The sequence below is a fragment of the Danio aesculapii genome, chromosome 22, assembly GCF_903798145.1.
Source record: "Danio aesculapii chromosome 22, fDanAes4.1, whole genome shotgun sequence".
In the NCBI taxonomy this organism is placed as follows: Eukaryota; Metazoa; Chordata; class Actinopteri; order Cypriniformes; family Danionidae; genus Danio; species Danio aesculapii.
Window position 1 is genome coordinate 19,714,050 of NC_079456.1, and position 21,088 is coordinate 19,735,137.

Below are 21,088 nucleotides of genomic sequence, written 5' to 3' on the forward strand. Positions count from 1 at the left end.
TATTAACAATTATACGGAGAAATTATTATTATTATTATAATATATGTTATTATTTGTATTTTCACTAATGAAACAATTTTTATATAATTAATTTTAATTCATAATGTGATTCATTTTAATATTTTTTAATATAATGTATATGTAATATATTATTATTATTACAATTACTTTAATATAGAGTTACTATAATTTAATTTGATGATTTTTTTACTATTAAAATAATAAATAAAAATAATACAATAATAAATTAACTATTAAATAAAATTAACTATTAAAATAATAAATTAACCTATAATTAATCTATAATAATAAATAATAATAAATCTCTCTTTCTCTCTCTCTCTCATTAGTGCGTTAATGCGTGCGATTAATTTGAAATATTTAACATGTTAAAAAAATTTACGCAATTAACGCAGTTGCAGTTTTTTTTTCCTGTTGAGGTCGATGTGTGTTCAATGTGCAAAGAAGTATGGATAAGACCAAGGAAGCACTTTTAGAAGGAAAGTTTCAATATAAAACAATTAATCTCGCATCACCAGGCTATCCAGCGTTTTCTCTAGAGTTTTATACACACACACACATTTATACATATATATACATACATATATATATATATATATATATATATATATATATATATATATATATACATACATACATACATACATACATATATATATATATATATATATATATATATATATATATATATATATATATACATACATATATATATACATACATATATACATACATATATACATACATATATACATACATATATACATACATACATACATATATACATACATACATACATATATACATACATACATATATATACATACATACATACATACATACATACATACATACATACATACATACATACATACATACATACATACATACATACATATATATATATATATATATATATATATATATATATATATATATATATATATATATATATATATATATATATATATATATATATATATATATATATATATATATATATATATATATATATATAAAGTCAAACACAGGCTGGAAAACACACAGCTCTGGAGGGCAATGAGAGGCACTGCCGCCCCCTGGTGCCACAGACTGACCTGCTGAGCCACCACACTGTACACATCCTGAGGTAGAGCACAGGGCATGAGGTTCACTGAGGTAGCACCGATCACGTCCCGCCCGAGGGCAGCATAGTGCTGGAGGCCATTACATGATCCGTCCTAAAAGACAAACACAGGGCAAAAAAAAAAAAACTAATAGTCATCACCATACTTCCCCTATTGAGCGATTACATTAGGCACCGTAGATGTTTATTTGTATTACAAGTTTTCTACAATGAATGTTTATAAACGTAAATGAGGCATTATTTCATTAAATATACACTAATTTAAATACATTGCTAGCACAAAAATCTTAACATTAAATTAAGTTGGGTTTATCTAAATCTGATCCATCTAATAGTTTAAGTAAATATTAATAAAATTTCAGTTTATTGGTTAACACACCCTATCTATAAAAATGATCAAAAGTTTGAGATCAGTAAGCCTTTTTCAATGCTTTTAAAAGCCTCTTTCACTAACTTTATTTGATCAAAAATTATAAAAAAAATTATAATTGTTTTCTTATTGAATGTTATTTCAGATGTAATTTAATCCTGTGATTCAAGGCATAATTCTTCCATCTTAAGAGTAAAATGATCCTTTTAAAATATGCTGATTTGCTGCACAAAAAATATTTTTGACGATTATTAATTTTGAAAAAATGTATTGATATTTAATATTCATGTTATGAATGAGATGCATTAACATAATATTGCAATAGGTCAATGTTGTGATTTTCAGCAAAGGCTAATAACATTACATGTGTGCACTGAACAGCGAAACTTTACCTGTTCCTCTAAAATAGGGGTGCCCAAACTTTTTCTTAGAAAGGGCCAAAAACCAAACTTGATTGAGGGCTGTGGGTGTTAAATATACCAAACCGTATTACATTAAATGTGCTCATTTGTTTGCTTATTATTTAAAAATAACTAGAAAATTTGCTTTAAAACATATTAAATGATGATGCAGTATAATTGTTAAAAATGTATAATCAACTTATTATAGTAAAAACATAAACAATTAAATTTATAACACAATGGAACTTAATACTGAATACACTAGTCAACCTGCTCCTGCCTTTGCCTTGATTTGCTCACTGATGTCTTGTACATTGTCCTCTATCTGTCAGGTGACAGTATTTACATTTTAAAAATCTGATTCATATGAAACATTAAATTTTAGATGGCTTTTTTGTAGCTCCTCAATTAAACAAAGAAACAAAATGATGTACATTAAATTCGAAATGACGATCTCTGTCAAACGCATTCGCCCCAACCAACTACCCTCCTTCTCCCTCTCTTTTCAGATGGGATGGCAGGCCAAACCAAAGGTTACCATGGGCTCTACCTTTGTTATAACATAAACTATGATTTTTATTTAAGGTTTAAAATCTCTCAATAAAAATTAAACTTGATATGTGGCTTTCGCATTTTTTTATTTTTTAAATTTCAATTTTTCGCATACTTTTATACACGAATAATGCACTGATTTAGGGTTTTATATAGTTATAATAAGCAAACAGCAAAGAAAAAGTGTTTAGTTTTTATCAGATTATTCGAGAAATAATCATTCAACTAATCTATTATCAAAATAATCATTAGATGCAGTCCTAATCCAGAGAATATGACTGTCGTGGTCATCAATGGGTCAAAGGTACAAAACTATTTTCTGCTGCTAGAACTGAACTTCAACACTGACATTTACACTAAACTGAACCAGTCCTAATTAACCTATAATTGCACCAGCATTCTATAACTACTCTCTTTCCTGCCTGATTTGCTGGAATGTTCCACTATCTGAAATATTGTTGTGGCTTTTTATTCTTTTTCCCTTCTGTTAAGCTGCTTTGACGCAATCTACATTGTAAACGCACTATAGAAACATAGATGAATGGAATTTAGAGAACTGCCTTAAGAAATATGTACTGTAATTGAACTCTACATACACAAATTGATAAAGTGTAAGAAAATAAACTAATATCAATCAACACAGTATACTTTGGATGATTTCTTTCCATTAGACCGAAATAACACTTTAAGAAGAATCTCCGAAATGACAGGTACATGAATAAACAGTGTTTTCGCCCGTAGCATCTCATCTTAATGGAAGAACGAAAGCTGGCTCTCCATAATATAATATATACATGCGGTACCTGATGTACAGGGAAATAGGAGATGAATTTGTGATGGTCGGGTGAGCGTGAGGCATTTGCTATCTCCATGCAGCAAGCCAGGGCCTGCCACGGCTCATCTGCATTCATCCACCATTTGCGACCCTGCAAAATAGAGATGTGACTCTTTAGGGAGCCAGGGATGTGACAATCATTTCAATAAAACCAAAAAATATGGCTCAGTCATAACTCCAGGCCTGCAGTGTGATATGTTTGGCTTTGGAAAATAGATACCATAGAGTCAGTCAACTGTACAAGGTATATATGTACCGTAAGGGCTACTGTACATACTGACTGTTGAAATTTGCAAAATTGTAGGATCAATAGGTCTAAATCTGATCACACTGACTCATATCCACTTGAATGATACAAAAGAATTGTATAAATGTTATTTTTAAAAGTATTTGATAAAGATGGGAAACTTGTGTCAAATGAAAATTAACTGCAACTAACAATTTAACTTGTTTAGTCAGAAAAAAAAGATTATTAGTTCAACCTGTTTACCATTACTGTATTTTTAGATTAATCATTAATTAATAAAACATATATACATATATACATATATATATATACATACATATATATATATATATATATATATATATATACATACACACACACACATACACAACAGTTCTGTCTGGTTCTCGAATTGGCTGATAGCGATTGCGATATTTTACAATAACAGCACTCGTACAGCCTCTTCACTCCTGTGTATTACTCCGCCCACATAAAGTGACAGCAGATCAATAAACTCATAACAGTATGACAAATATTGCAGCTGTTGGACAACATAATGTACTTTTGAGGCTTTTTTTAGTCAAGAATGTAGATGTTTACATTGCAACTATGCAGTTTATTTAAATAATAGAGCATATTTTAAATATTCATAATTTTGGAAATTTGTCAGAATTTTGTTCATTACGCTAAAGAATCATTCAAATACTAGCTCCAAAGTGACATTTGTGAAGTAGCAATGGTTTCAGCTGTTCTGACAGTCAGCTGCAGATGTGAATGAACAGCAGAAGTAGTTCCTCTTACAAAAGGGTTTTTAAGACTCTACGTGTTTGATTTTCTTTTTTATACACACGATTATGTGGTCAAACTGTTGTATAAACGCAATATCACACTGAACGCAGTGTCATATGGCTGTATATATATATATATATATATATATATATATATATATATATATATATATTTTTTTTTTTTTTTCAAAATCAATGGCAGTTAATTATACAAATAATGCACACTGCCAGCTTAAAATGATGATGATGATAAAAATAATAAATAAATTCCCAACCCACTTGACTAATTAGATTAACTCATTAGTTGTGTCACCAGCCGTTCATAAATTAAACTCGGTCCCACAAACTCTAATTTAATACTTCTCTAGAAAGCAAAAACATTCACTAGTACAACCATTAGTAACCTACACAAGTAAATGAAATCTTCTTACATCAAGAGGATGGTCTGCCGAGTCCAGGATGTCCTCCATGATACTCTCAGCATACTCCAATCTCCCATCCAGTGAGCTCTGCTTCTTCAACCCTGTGAGGTTCACCAAGTGGATCTTCAACCATTCGAGGCCTTTGGGACCAAGTGGTCTTCCCTCAGCAAACAGCAGCAAGGCCCTGGTCACGTCACTCCCAAGATGGTTAAAATAAGGCGGCAACGGGTAAGTACGACCCCTGAAGTCCATATTATGCGGAAACCAAAAGATCTTGTCCCTCACATGGTTGGCAATGGACAGCTTATACAGCGCGTCCATTCGGAGGCTGTGCATCTCCGCTACCACCTTCTTGGCTTTGATACCCTCCCGCTTCATAAAGGCCTTCTCCACCTGGGTGTAGGACGGGTCGTGAGGGTTGAAGCGAGGAATTTCGGGAGCTTCGGATAGCGGTGGAGGGATTGAAAGCTTGTCGCTGCCTTTGTCATTGAAGATTGAGATGATGATGTCCAACAGTGGCTTGTTGATCTTCCAGGGACAGCTGCCCACTTGATTGAGGGAGTCCAAGACGGCATGGAGATCTTCCTCCCGGGTCTTCTCCAGGAGAAGTTGGTGTTGGGTAGCTCCATCGCTGGTGCGCATCAACTTGGCAGGCGTCAGCAGGTAGGCACCACTCTTTGGGGACGTCCAGGGGACTGGTGGACACAGCATGGGCATGACGTAGGAGTCAAAGGTAAGTTTGGTCTCCGTCGCCTCCCTCTGGATTTGTGTGAAAATAGGATGTGGTTTGATGAAGCCAATCTGATGTGGAGAACAAAGGGAAATCAAGCACTTTAAGTCTCAAGTGTCAAAATGTGTCGAACACAGCTCTACACGGTTTAGCTTCAACCCTTATTAAACACACCTGATCAAGCTAATTTAGTAATTCACGCTTGTTTGAAACATACAGATAAAGCATCATTCACACTATGATTGACTCACAGCGGCAAATCGATCGTTCATTTCAATCGAGAGTGAGAGACTTCCAGCGATCTCCATCTACACAAGCGACAGCGATCATAGAGTGGAGGAACTATGACGTCACCTAGTAGGCGAATTGGCTGCTAGCATAAAACAGGTTCCCTAGATAAAATCCCCATAGGATTTTCCCATAGGTTTTTCGAAGATTGCAAAAAATAAGCTCTGTGTTCAAACACTGTTCATTACACTTACATGTTTTGTCCAGCCAGATAATCCTCACACGAAAATACAATTTTGAGCACTTCTGGATCTTTAATGCAAACGCAAGAATTGAAAAGCTAACATTAGGCTATAAACGGACTCCAGTGCCTTTGACTAATGTCAGCACTACCCTGCTACATACCACTTTCCAAGCTTATTTTTAGAAATATGGTCCATGACAAAAGATATCCTCTCTCGGTTTATTATATTATAATCCACGCTACATATTATAAACAAATAAATATGCAAAAACACAAAGACCTACGTGCCTTATGGATAGTTTTATACGTAAGAAATACATTTGGTTTTGCTTTACGGTTGTTGTAAAAGTTTTAAAACTGTATATGTAAATGTGCCTACAAAGTATTATCATAATACTATTTAATTAAGTGTATCGCTCGCGTGCATACAGCCCGCTTAACTTAGACGACAGAACTGAGGTGTTAGGGACCAGTCTATACAACTGCAAGTTCCATTATGGACAGAGAACAACATTCAATATCCTTTTTTTGTCATGAAGTACAGCGAAAAGCAGTGCATACAGTCACATATGCTATAGATTTTAATCACGTTAAAATGAGAGTTAATATGTATGTTTTGTTTTTTTTGCACGTTTGTTCACATCACACATTTGCATTACTGAGAGCAGGAAAGAGACAGGCTGCACTGGTAAGCAGTATCCCCATAATATCGTTTAATTAAAATAAAGGATCAACAAATGAATCTTTACAAGTGATGGATTTATCTGCACACAAGTTGAATTCCCAATTTGAAAAATACTACAAACTATAAAATAATTTTCATGAAAATATTTAAATAACAGACAAATCCAAATGCCCAACACAAGCGAGCTGCGTTCCAGACCAGTTCAGCTCAATGAAATATAATGTCTCCGACACCGCCTGTCGTTCCATTTACCAACTTGATAGCAACCGTCTTTTTAAAGATGCATAACCGATTAAAAGAATCAAGAGTGTGACGTAAATGATGTGTTTTATGTTGTAGAATAAAAAGTATGTTGAGTTTGTGTTAGCCACGGACCTTATTTTAGCGATTTAACTGAAATTTCAATAAAAAAAAACATTGACTTTGGGACGAGGGAACCGGAACTGCTAAAATGCCAACTCGTTTCTGGGTTTTTGCATACAAATTGAAATCATAGTTCCTCCACTTTATTGGCAAACAGGTGGGTGTGTCAAGCGATGCGACAAAGTTGAGAATCCTTCAACTTTATGCAAATGAAGAGCAACTTTCTTAAGCGACAGCCAATAGGAGCACCAGTAGAGCTCACATGATCCTCTCTCAGCTTCCTCAGAGGATGGCTATATTCTCCATGCTGTAGACCTACACAGACCTGCGTTTGCAGCAAGTGCGACTGCCATTTACAAAATGGCTGCAAGTGCGAATGAGGCATCAGTGTGTTGAAGCAGGGTTGGATCTAAACTCTGCAGTGTTGCAAAGTTTGACACCCTTCCTACAGGTCACTGCACACTGAATCTGAACTTTTGGTCAGAAATATTTGCATGATATAAAAATAAATTCAACGTCATGTTGTGTCAATCACATTCACATACTGCATCCAAAACTTTTATCTGTCATTAAAAAATAAAAATCAGTTTTAGTCCTTTTTTGTTCCATCCGAAAAATCCGTTCTGTTCCATCCGTTTTTTTTTGAGAAGTGTACAAGCAAACATGCAATAGACAAAATCCAGAATGCTGTCACTCAGAGCATAAAGTTGAGCACTTTAAAACAAAGTGTGTAATATAAAGAAAAAATGTGACAGATGGCTGAGAACCACTGCTATAGACTAGGCCTACTGTATGCTGGTTTCAGTGCCTGCAGGCTGCTGTACACCATTCCCATGTGGCTGTTTCGCCAGTGTGCATGTCTGTGCCCATACCATTGAGTGCCAGTCTCTGCTCAGAAATAATTAGTTTATGGAAATTTGTGTTATGTGGTTCCAGTATCGCAAGCAAATTTTAAAACGTCACTGATTTCCTGAAAACAAATTTGGATTTTAGTATAATCGCTCTTTGACAAGGTGGTGAACTCTGCTTTCTCTCCTTGCATTGGGTTGACACAGTATTTTACTTTTTAATCGGATACAAATACAGAAAAATGCATTTCCGACTTCAGTGTTCAAAAACCTTTACCTTGAAGGCATGTCATGAAAAGGAGATTAAACATGGACAATTAAATTCTTAAATGCCGTGACAGATCTACATTAATAAACATCTCTCGTTGCCAGCTCCCAGCAGCCCTGTTACCCATCTCAAATAAATCAGAGATGATTTGTGCACGCTGCTGGTAAAGTGTTTATGGTGCACAACAGACATAACAGTTGTTGACAGCCAGATAAACAACTTCTATTCAAAGAGAAAGACAAAGCACTTAAATGGCCACAAACTAGCCCCATGAACACAATAGGCATATTATGCAATACAAAATGTGGAAACATGAATAAACTGGCAACACTGTACAATAGGGTTCAACTGACACAGCCTGTTTGTGTGTTTATGCATAAAGGGATGGGTATTGGGCTAGATTTCCCAAAAAGAATCAAATCTTAAAGGCTTCTGATTTGATTCTGGTAGAACTGTTTTATTCAATTGGAAAGGATCCGAACATCAAAATGAATTTCATGAATAAGAAATGCAATGTGGCAAATCCTGAAGATCTGACTACCAGAGTTTTACCCCAGCTCCTTTAGAGCTTTCTGTAAATATCAAGTGCTTCTGAAGATCTCAATTAGCTGGTTCCAATTGATCAGGATTGCCGTAGGAAGGCGGATTTCCAGAGAAAGGGTATTTCTTTTTTTCAAAACATTCTATATGGACAATATGACTTAAAATCAAAACCTTCTTTAATTGACCCTTCGCTAAGCCCCGCCCTCCTTAGTTACTGTTGCTACGCCTGTCAAGCTTTTACAGTGTGTCTGCACCAGTGTCAGACATTGCCAGGGACATAATGTCATTTTTGGCAAACAGGTGAGATATCTGAGAAAGCCAGACAAAAAAGGACTGCAGTATGCATTACAGGGGTATATTCACGACATAATAGGCAACCGATTAGAGCATAATTAAATCAAAATTGAAGCTAGCTTAGCCTAGCCGCCTCATATGCTGACCATTCGTCAGCTTAGCTCATGCTCAGCAGGATAGGTGAAATTTACAAATAATCTAATAACAACAAATTAAACCGTAACTTCTCTATTTTTAGCCAAAAAGCCTGATAGATTAATTGTTGTGCAATGAGATATAGGGTTACTAACCGACGAGGAAACACGCATGGACACTGCTTTTACTTAGTTCATTCATAGAAAGAACAGCCAGAAAGGGGAAATTGATGGATTTGTGCCGAATATTAGCATCACTGACCCATAACAATGTACAGTAAGTTACCTATTACTGTCAGCATGTTTGTGTGCTCTTTATAAATTAATGAAAAACAGCTGCTGGTAAAGTATATTGATCGCAAGTGCTTAGTTTATGATCGTATCTCGGTTTTGTTCTGTTGATTTGTAATTTCAAATATTCGTAGCTTGAACTAGATGGAAATATGAAGTTCAATAAAGTTAGCAACAGATTTTCCGGATCAATAACTCATGTCATTATAACCTATTCACTATTAGCATGACTAACGTTACTATAGCGAAGGCTTAAATGGAGCATTACTCATAATATCGAGCGAAAAAGACAGCTGTGAAACATAATCTGCTTTGTATTTTTGTAGGAAACACAGTTTAGATCTGTTTAGGGTAAGAGGTGTGTGAGTTCTTGACGTCTATCACTGATAGTGTCAGGAATATCAAATCAAAACCAACTCCTCAGCTTGACAGAGCCCCTGCGCGTAGCTACGGTTGCTAAGCCACGATTGGTGGATATCGGTTTTTGGGTGTGGCTTAGCGAAGGGTCAATTGAACACTTTACCTCAGGTTCCATTGTTGAACAATCATTTTATTTTCAACGTAATTATTTATTTACTTATTAATGGGGGAGGTAGGAGCGCTGGCATTTAAATCGAACAAGCAGCAAAAAATATGATTTACATCAAACTTGCACATATGAGAGAAAATAACAGTTTATGGCCATTGGGAAAAAACATTGATTATATGGTATGGATTTCGGTTACTTTTCAATGAATAGCCCAGCCCTAATTTGTCAATCACTTGGTCGCTGTGGCAACGGATGATTCTCATTTGTAAATGACATAGTCACACCAATGTTTCCCTCATCTTCCCTATGAGTGTGTACTTCTTGCACATCCTGGTCCAGTCAGAACAGCTCAAGGGACTATTGGAGCAAATGCACCTCCATGGTGTCGAAAGCCTGCTATTGTTTGGTGGATGCAGGCCAACGCTCTCATCCATAAAGTGTGACAGGCACTAAAATGCAATAATCAGGCCAATTTCTGAATGTAAAGTGCTTGCATCACTTGGTGTTTATGTGCATCTGAAGCATACCTCTCAAACCCGATTCCTGAAGGGCCACAGCTCTGCACAGTTTTGCTCTAACTCTAATCAAACAAACCTGATCCAACTAATCAAGGTAGGAACTATTAAGCAGGTGTGAGTTGGAGTTGGTTGTAGGTAAACTCTGCAGAGCTGTGACCCTCCAGGAACTGAGTTTTAGACCACTGATCTAAAGGGTGGTCACAGATTAGTAGAACTGAGAATACCTAGAGCCAAGACCCAATCCTGTTCTTGGGGATCTAACTTCCTGCAGAGTTCAGCTGCAAACTTTATCAAATTCACCGCTGTTTTATTACCAAGTGCTCCTTCAGATCCTACATATTTGGTTGAATTGCTTTTGATCTCCAGAAACAGGATTGGACAGCCCTAACCTAGACTAAAGTATTCATGCTGCATGAATGGGCTTTACTAAAAAGAACCGGTCCATAGGACTCATTTTATTAGGAACTGGACGCCACTGACTATTGTTTAGATTTAGTGACTGATTAACCAAACATATTGACTCACGTCATTTGTTTGTGTATCAAACTACACTGGTACTATACCTACTATAAAATAAATAGGTGATTATGATTTATGAACTCATCAACTGGATTACACTGGCTGTATTTTAGATTGCACAAAACGAATTGCTCAAAACCGCCAAGTCAAATTTAAACACATTTGCCTACTCTGGCTGTGCTGTATGTTGATACACAGTGTATTCCCCTTTTCTAAGATGCAATCTCAACGCAGGACAAACAACTGGATTTGTCAACCCATTTTACTGGTCTGAGTCTCAAAACGACAGAAGATAAGAACAGTGTTACTATGACGTGGCATTTTGAATCAGCGTCTTGAAAATGAACAGGAATCCACTTGACAGCATTCATGCTGCATGAATAATCCACAAACACGCTAAACTGAGAGCTCTTCCCTGCTGCACGGGCCATCTGCAAGCTCAGCGGAGGAACGGGAGTTAAGCTTCAGGTCTTTGAAGCCTACGGTGGAGGCCTCTGCCATGCCGAGAGCTAGGGCAACAGCCCTGGAAATGAGATTTCCAGGACCAAAAGGAAAGTCTCTTGATCTTTTTCAGCTCTTCCCTCCTCCTTTTTCCAATCCCTCTGCGGTTAATCAACCGGGCAATTAAGGGGACAGTAAAAAAGAGATTAGTTTAGGCACAATCAGTCTTCCTCTGCTGGTCCGCGATCACTCGCACAGGAAAAATAATTCCATAATTCATGAAAACATGCGAGTCTGTGAGAGGTTTTAGAGGGTGAATGGACAGTTTATGTCATGACTTTTAATGGACAGTCATTTGAATTCAAATGAAAGCTGTCTGGTCATGAACAGCGTTTAATATGGAAGCTAGATATATATACAAGCTAGCTTGGTGTAGGCACGTGAACTGAAAAGTTCAAAGGCATCTATTCTCCACATCATGTATCATACTCAAGGCCTGTGTGCCAAATCTTGCCCGCCATATCATTGTATATGGCCTGAGAGAGCATATGATTAACAAGTCGCAATTTTTTTTGAGTACGTTACATACAAACTGTGAAAACTGGGTAGCACAAATGACACAAAATGTGCAACACATTTGCTAATGCGGCACATAATTCGCTTCAATTGTGTTTGTAGTGCATGCTAAAGATATTCAACTAGTGTTCTAACAATATGGATTTTTTTGAAGGCCGATGCCACTATCTTGGAGAGCAGGGTGGCAGATGGCAAATATCATTTATTTTATTTAATAATAATTTAATTTACATTTAAAATAATTTAACAACAGACAAAAATAATAAATGTGTAAAATAAACACAATTTCCTTTTCCATATGAATAGCGTCTGACGCGTCAACAACAACTTCCTCTTTCACGTCTTTCAAAAGGGGTCGCACATCACATAAACACTTCTCTGCGACCTACTGCTTAAAAAGACAAGATCTTTTTCCACAAATAAATAAATATTTCATAAAAATAAACTTAAAAAGTAGTTACTGGAACCAACAATGCACTCAGTATTCTGTAAAGTTTGAACACGCGATCATACGGGATGTACATGCACACTCATATCCTGGACCAGGCCGAATCCTGAGCAGCTACTGTGATGGTCATGGAAGAGTGGAGAACATGAGACTGATTCCTGTGACGCTCCAGAGACAGACGAGTCTTCGCTGAGGCCAGCTTCCAGCCTCCGCCACTGAGACTGCAGCTCTGCACAAGATGTTGGCCAGCGGAGAAATTAAAATGATCGTGCCCAACTGAGCCTGGTTTCTCTCAAGGTTTTTTTTCTTCACTTCCGCCATTAGTGAAGTTTTTTTCCCCTCTCCGCTGTCGCCACTGGCTTGCATGGTTCAGGATCTGTAGAGCTGCGCATCGTTGGATTTGCCCTTCAATATTTGGACTCTCAGTAGTGATTATTAAACCACACTGAACTGAGCTCAACTGAACTGAACTTAAACACTACAAACTGAACTACACTGTTCCTATTTACTGTGACCTTTTATGTGAAGCTGCTTTGACACAATCTACATTGTATAAGCGCTATACAAATAAAGGTGAATTGAATTGAATTGAACTTTATAGGATCTCACAGCTAGATCTGACCAAGTTTGCTGTAATTAAATGTCCATTAAGGATTTAAAAATTAGTTTAAATGATATGAATGCGTATTTGCTGAATGCAGATGACAAATGATAAAGTATTCTTTGGCTTTATTACTAATTAAAGCAATCATTGTAATTTTTGTACACATATTAATTACTCATTAAACTGTACACAATTTAATTAAAAACAGTTCTATCTGATTATCATTTAGACTACAGAGTGGGAGAATGTGCTCAAAATGGCAGGACAGAACAGAAGCACAGTGTGCACAACTGCAATGCCACCAAATCATAAGCCACCACTCCATCAAAATAAAAGCCTTGAATGCATCAGCCAAACAAAAAATTATCGGCCGATGCCAATATTTAAAAAATATCCACAAATATATATCGGCATTGGCAATATATATAAGCTGACCACTGTATTCACCTTAACTGGAAAACTACCATGAGGTAATTGGTTTTGGGACATGCCATCATTAGATGGCAGTGTTTCCACATAGCGTTTAACAAAGCAGAATTTGTTTAACATTTGCAAATGTCACAGCCATATCACCCTGCAGCCCAAGACCGATTACTTACTGAAGCTAAGCAGGGTTGAGCCTGGTCAGTACCTGGATGGGAGACCACATGGGAAAACTAGGTTGCTGTTGGAAGTGGTGTTAGTGAGGCCAACAGGGGGCGCTCAACCTGTGGTCTGTTAGTGTCCTAATGCCCTAGTAAAAGTGAAGGGGACACTATACTGTCAGTGAGTGCCATCTTTCGGATGAGATAATAAACCGAGGTCCTGACTCTCTGTGGTCATTAAACATCCTATGGCACTTCTCATAAAATGTAGGGGTGTAATCCTGGTGTCCTGGCTAAAGTCCCTCAATCATCCCCATCCACCGAATTGGCTCTTTCACTGTCTCGCCACTCCACCAATAGCAGGTGTGTGGTGAGCGCAATGTGGCTGCTGTCACATCATCCAAGTTGATGCTGCACACTGGTGGTGGTGTGGAGAGACTCTCCCTTATGATTGTGAAGCGCTTTGGGTGTATGGCCATACACAATAAATGTGCTATATAATACACATTACATGTCTCACATTTGGATCTCAAAATTATTTGTCGTTTTATAGTTCTGCTTCTCTTAAATATGACAAAGTATTGGATGGAAGTAACAACTTGTGTATTATGATATTTGTCTTTGTTATTTACTTTAAGTAATGTGGGTTTTTCTTTAACCTCATAAACGAATTCATGGTAAAATATCCTAGAGAAGTAACATCTATTTTATATGTATGCAAATACATGTATTTGTAAAGTTTATTTGATATAATGAAATGTAGAGACAATTATTTAACAATATGTTAAGGAGTAGTAACTTTCAGTCTTGTAAAATTTGCAGTCTTTTAGTCATAACCAGCAATAATGCTGAAATCGCCCTCAGTAAAAATGAGTTTGACAACCGTTTTAAGATAAGGAATTTTAAGCAAACATTTCAAGCCAAATGTAATAGGCACACCTCACAAAGAAGTCAAACCTTACCTTATGATTGCTGCGAAATGTGTACATGTGGTAGAGGATGGGGATGAGCTTCTTTTCTAGTGCAGGATTGAGGATGTTGCTCTGGACTTTGAGCTCATGAACCATCACGTCTACCAGGAAACTTCCCAGCTGCACCATAAGGGTCATTGGCCAAGGCGTGTCATCGCTTAAAAGAGACGGGCCACTGCGATCCTCGATCTCAAGACTAGTCCAACACTCACGTGGCAGCATGCCATTGGTCTACAATGTAAGATTTTGCAAATTAAATGTGCGACTGGACATTTTAGACAAGAGCAAACTGAAGATGTGATTTCTGGTCAACCAAAGCTTGTACCTCAGTGTCGCTAGCAAGGAGTTCAGCATATGAGCTGTAGATACTCCTGACCTTCTCCACCATCTGACTGTGACTCTTCTGCCGGATGCAATATAAGTTGTATACTCGGTTTCCCATCTCATCAGCCATGAAGAGCAAAGATTCACCACTGGGCGAAAGTTTGTCTAAACTCTGAAAAAATTGGAGGATAAATATCATTTTAAAGATGTGACTAGTACATTAAGCAGTATTTTAAACACATTTAACTCCTTCTCCATCTACTGAACATTCAGCTCAAACACTTGTAGTCTATATGTTTAAGTTCATACCTGAAGCATGATGTTGACATATTCCTGGTCATCCAGGATGCACAGGTAAGGGTATATGCAGGTACTCCAGGATTTCTGGCTGTTGTTGGACATCATCTGTTTTCTGTCCTTTAATGCCTGAAGGAGAGCTTGGTCCCAGTGCTTGCGCTGCTTTGCTAGTAATTCTCTCTATAAGATATGAATGCATTTCAGGGCTTTAAACATTCAGATTAAATTGCTGGCAATGCATATTATATGAACAAGAAAAACGGATGATGACCACAATATCATGTAGGCTATTTAAGTCCTACTGGGATAGACAAACAAAAAAAAGAAAAGCATACATATTTTTTTCAATGGTCACTTGGTCACTTATTAAAGGAATGCAGGACTTATTTTTTTGTCATGAGTAGTTTAAAATCCTTGCTCTTCCATGCTGTACTATGGTGTTGACTTTTATTTTTAAGCTTAAAATTAAAAAAATATATATTGTTAGCTAAACTAACCCATATGCCGTCCAGGGGGTTAACATTTCTTCTGATGCAGATTGCTGTTTAAATTTTAAATTATAAAGTTGGATCACTGAGTTCTGGCAGCGGTCGATATTCACGTTATGTTCGATTTACTTATACAATAAATGACCCATGGCGTAAGACTTAGGGCTCTATTTTGACGATCCATGTGCAAAGTCCAAAGCGTAGGGGGCAAATGCATTTAGGGCATGTCAGAATCCACTTTTGCTATTTTAAGGATGGAAAAATCCACTTTGCGCCACGGCACATGGTCAAACAGGGTTGTGCTTATTCTCTTAATGCGTTATGGGTGTGTTTTGAGAATAAACCTATCAAAGTCTCATCTCCCATTCCCTTTAAGAGCCAGTAACGCTCTTAAAGGGAATGGCAGATGAGACTTTGATAGTCTCATTATCAATTCATTACATGATAAAAATACAAAATATAGAATACAGACTTTTATTTGGAATCTTGAAACACATCTTTTGAAGTGGATCGATGTTTAAGTTTGAAAAACTGAGTTCTGGCAGAGGCCGAATGCATGTTTTGCTCGACTGACATATACGACAAATGAGGCATGACGTAAGACGTTTTCATAGCGGAAGCCCTGGGAATAGATGCATCTTGCAGGAAACACTTACCACACAGTTTGTTTACCACAGAAATGACAACAAACAAGATCACTAGGTTTGGTGTTAATGTATAAAATACAGTATATTACTCGTACAATGCCATTTTTGGGTAATCTATTGCTTTAATTACATCACCTTGTGTTATACAGTTCTCAACAGTAATAAAAAGTATAATATATTGCTAATTTTTAAATTATTATATGCAAATCTAAGGTATAAATCTAAAATATTTTAATAAAAATATTAAAATATTTTTAACAGTCTAGCTTACAAAAAAAAACTCTTGAAAAGCCTGATAAAGCACTCTATTTGTCTATTTTAAACTACATCTGAGCGGAATACTGCAACTTTGGAGAGATGTGCTTAATTGTCATGAAAACAAAGTGCCTTAATGCTCCTAAAATAGGCTTCATTATCAATTCATTACATGCTTCATAATACAAATGATATAATTTTTTCCATTGGATTTTGGGATGTTATTGGACATTCTAGACTGTTTTCATGAGATTCACGCAGCTACCAATTGTGGCTTTTGCGTTACATCACATTCTCTGCTCTTCTGCAGCCGGTGGCTATAGAAAGTAGAATCTCATATAAATGTAGATGTGAATTTTATGCACAGCTCAAATCGGGTTCAGTGGGCAGTCAGTGCCGTCCTGCTGAAAGTGGGTCATCTCTTTATCGGGGTGTTTTCTGTTTCCCAGCGGACTGGCGGAGCAGAAGGATGTGACACAGATCGGCTATGCTGACCCTCCAATGGAAAGGTGCATCTCTCACAGGGCTGGTGGAGATGCATTAAAATATTCTATTCCTTTAAACCCTAGCGCAAATGTTCCAGGACCACATGGGACCTTTTTTTTTGTGAACGAATACAGACAGTGGAGCAAATGCCAGCGTAGAAAGAAGCTAGAATGAGGGAATACAGTTTGAATGCATGAGCTGGAAACTTTCACAAATGCCAGTGTTTAGCCAATGCATCGTAGCTAAGGTGCAAATCAGGATCCTAAAAAAATACGATGTGTTAACTGTTGAAAGGAAAATCCCACATGTGTATGAGATTTTGAAAGGCCTCTTTATGGTAGTTTCCTATGTTTGAGGATTCCCACTGTGCTTGTTTTAGAGAAACCAGTCATAGCAATATTAATTCTGGCTCATAAACGGACATAAATAATTTAGTATAGGGGAGAGTGGGGTAAGATGTGCCACTTTTTACTTATGTTGGCCATTAGAAATGAAAGTAAAGCTACTTTTCCTAATAACATGTGGTTTAACTTATACCATGCTAGAACTGAATTATTGGAGAATTTGTTAAAAAATATATTTACAAAAACATGCATTAGACAGCATATTATTGATATGTTTATAAAGCAGTCCAAAATGTTTGTATATTCAGGATACTGGAATGCAGTGAAAGCATATTCAGCATTTGGAAACATCATGTATTGTTTTTGAATTCAAAACATACTACCATTCTTTGTTAAGCCACTGGCACATCTGACCCTAAAGCTGGCATATCTAATGATTAGCATTTACACTACCTGACAAAAGTCTTGTCGTTGATCCCAGTTGCAAGAGCAAAAAATAATAACTTGACTTCTAGTTGATCATTTGGAAAGATGGCAGAAGGTAGAATTTTTCTGATGAATCATCTGTTGAACTGCACCCCAATCATTACAGATACTACAGAAGATCTTTTGGAACCAGCATGGACCCAAGATTCTCCTAGAAATTAGTCAAGTTTGGTGAAAGAAAAATCATGATTTGGGGTAATATTCAGTATGGGGACATGCGAGAGATCTGCAGAGTGGATGGCAACATCAACAGCCTGAGGTATCAAGACATTTGTGCTGCCCATTACATTACAAACCAGAGGAGAAAAATAACCAGAGGCAAATTCTTCAGCAGGATAGCGCTCCTTCTCATACTTCAGCCGGAAAGCAACAAGGTCAAGGTACTCCAGGATTGGCCACCCCAGTCACCACATATAAACATTATTGAGCATGTCTGGGGTAAAATGGAGACATTGAAGATGAATTTAAAGAATCTTGATGAACTCTGGGAGTCAGGGAGTGGGAGTGATTGCAGAGATGTATGCATGCAGTCCTCCAAGCTCATGGGAGTCATACACAATATTAATTCTTTTTGCACTACACCATGACCTTATATCCTATACTGTAGATTCTTTATGTTAAGTGGCAAGACTTTTGCCTAAGCAAAGTCAGACCTTACTGTCCTAATTAAATAATTAAAAATCAAGGCATTATTATATTCTATTTTGGTAAAATAAGTGTAATCTTCTGCATAAGCATCTGATACTAAATGATCAACTAGAAGTCAGGATATTATTTGTTGTTCCTAAAACTTATAGGCGACAAGACTTTTGTCAGGCAGTGTATTTGAAAACCCAATCTTAACTCTATTTGCCACAAATTCTAAAGGCTAGCATTTGGATTTTTCAAAACAACAACTAAAATCTGGTTGTAGATTCCTACCATGTGGGCCATGTTTTCGGTGACAGGCTTTAAGGCCTCCACTGAGTTAATGGTGACTGTAGTGGCTTTCTCCATAGCCAGCTGAAGATTGAACCGATCCTGCAGTTCTTTTAAGCTGTAGTCTAGTTTAGGATATATGGCTTCTTCCCTCTGAAACACACAAGACATGAACCAATCGTAAAATGATCAAATTAATTCAATCAAACATGCGTTATTGCTTTGTTAATGGACAGTAGTAGTATTAGATCCAAATATGGATCTACACCTTTTATCCATTACTTGCTTTTTAAATGTAATAATAACATTTACCTTAAAAAATGTTATTTGTTACATTTAAAATCTCAAATGGAATTCAAATTATGACTTTGGAATGCAACACTTTCCAATAAAGTTCATTAGTAGTCAATTCTCTAAATATATTGCTTGTTATTGGCAAGCGACAACATCCACTCTCCCTCGTGAAGCCAATACGGAAGTAACTGAAACTGCAATTCATCGACTCGCCTTTAGGGGCTGTCTCCAGGAACTCCAGATGTTCATTGACTGCAATGCTAAATTGGCCTATTTTACAGCTGATAAAGACATGTTTATAGCCGGGTACAAAAGATGGTTTTGGTGCAAGTAGGTTATATGACCCTTCATGACAACTATTAGGCGGATGAATTATTTTATAACTTATCCGTTTGGTTTATAGTAATCCTTTTTATTTAGCATAATTAATTTAATTTGAAATTGCTAATTTCATCCAATGAATTTGGCTTCTGCAGAGTTTTTGCTTAAGTTATATTATGGTTTTATACAGTGTGTTAAATTTGTTAGGGTTATTTCTTACATTTATTAAATAATATGGCTTGTTATGCGGTTAATTAATACATATCCTGATAATGAGTAAAAGTCAAAACAGCTTGCCATAGAGAGCCATGATAAAATCAATCAACAGTTATTATTTCAAGTTTTGTTGTGTAGTTTCAAGTTAATTTACCTCGATAGTACACTGAGATGCTCAAATGATTTAAATATCACAGGTGGTGGGATGGTCTCTATGGTTTTAGCAGTCATCTCAGCTTCTGCCTATTTTCGATTATCCGGGAATGACGCACTTCCAAGATGGTAACTGCTGACCACGCCTCCTGTAAGCTTCATTTGCGCTCTTTAGAAACCTATGGGTTACGTCATGGACACTACGTCCATATATTTTTTTTTGCAGTCTATGGTTATTGGTTGTTAGATACAGTATTTTTAAAGTATGCAGTTGCTCATTATTATTGTCATTGTTTCCAGTTAAATATATGCTAGAAAGACATATTTCAGACCTGATTGGGACTGAAACAATGCTTTGGCGTTCTTCTAAGCATGTAACACAAGTTCAAGTTAATCTGTTTTATTTCTTTGTTTAACGCACAGCAAATTTTATTGCTTTTTTTTCACAAGTTAATGAAAACAAAGAACAATGAGAACTATATTGTTTGAATTCCATCAGAGATTTTAATATAAGGTTTAATATAGATAAAATCCAACAATACACGGCTAACTGAAGTGTTATTTAATTACGTTGACTTTCTGACTTTGTATTCATTTTTAACACACTTAAATTAATTGCACCAAGTTAAAATGTTAAACTCACAGACAGACTATTAGTTAGAACTAATTGACTGCATAACATTATAACACCAGTAATGCTTAAGGCTTGTTGGGAGAAATAAGGAGCTTTGTGTTGTTGTGTGTTCTAAATAAGAGCTGTTAAATAATGAGCGCTGAGAATGGCTCATCGCCGGAGGCTCACATTTAATATTACAGGCTCCTTATAACTTGATATGAAGGCTGAGAGGTTTTAAATCTCATTAGGACGAACATAAAAAAACACATCATTCGACAGCTAATTATGAAGACTGTTTACTTCAGCCTTTCACTTCCTTATGAGGCCTTATCGAAAGAATCTATTGCACTTTATGGCCCAATTAAAAAAAACAAAAAAAACAAACATCATTAAAGGTGCACTTATATTCCCAAAAACCAAGCTAAAAACCACCATGTGAATGTCAAATGTCAAACGTATTTATTCAGTCTCGTAACTTCCACATACGGCCAATTAAAATCCAATGAGGTTGAACAGTCCCACTCTCCGTGGTCTGGCCATCAGCCAAATGTGCGGCCGCATAAAATATGAACTGTAAATACGGCATATATTATAGCAACAGCTTGCTAAGTGGTGCGGAGATCGCGTTAATGTGGGCTGTGCGTTGACATGTGCAGTCATTTATTATTCGAAGGGAGGCGTTGG

At 36.5% G+C, this 21,088-nt stretch overlaps 1 protein-coding gene across 1 annotated transcript in view; it reads right to left on the minus strand.

Moving 5' to 3' along the window:
- polrmt (polymerase (RNA) mitochondrial (DNA directed)) overlaps nt 1-21,088 on the minus strand; it is a 79,903-nt gene that overhangs the window by 39,856 nt on the left and 18,959 nt on the right. The window contains exons 6-12 of the mRNA XM_056447698.1: nt 18,808-18,957; nt 15,193-15,360; nt 14,885-15,055; nt 14,551-14,790; nt 4,751-5,542; nt 3,274-3,396; nt 1,119-1,241 (exon numbers count right to left, since the gene is read on the minus strand). Of these exons, the coding sequence (XP_056303673.1) occupies nt 1,119-1,241; nt 3,274-3,396; nt 4,751-5,542; nt 14,551-14,790; nt 14,885-15,055; nt 15,193-15,360; nt 18,808-18,957 (1,767 nt within the window). The remainder of the gene's footprint in view (nt 1-1,118; nt 1,242-3,273; nt 3,397-4,750; nt 5,543-14,550; nt 14,791-14,884; nt 15,056-15,192; nt 15,361-18,807; nt 18,958-21,088) is intronic.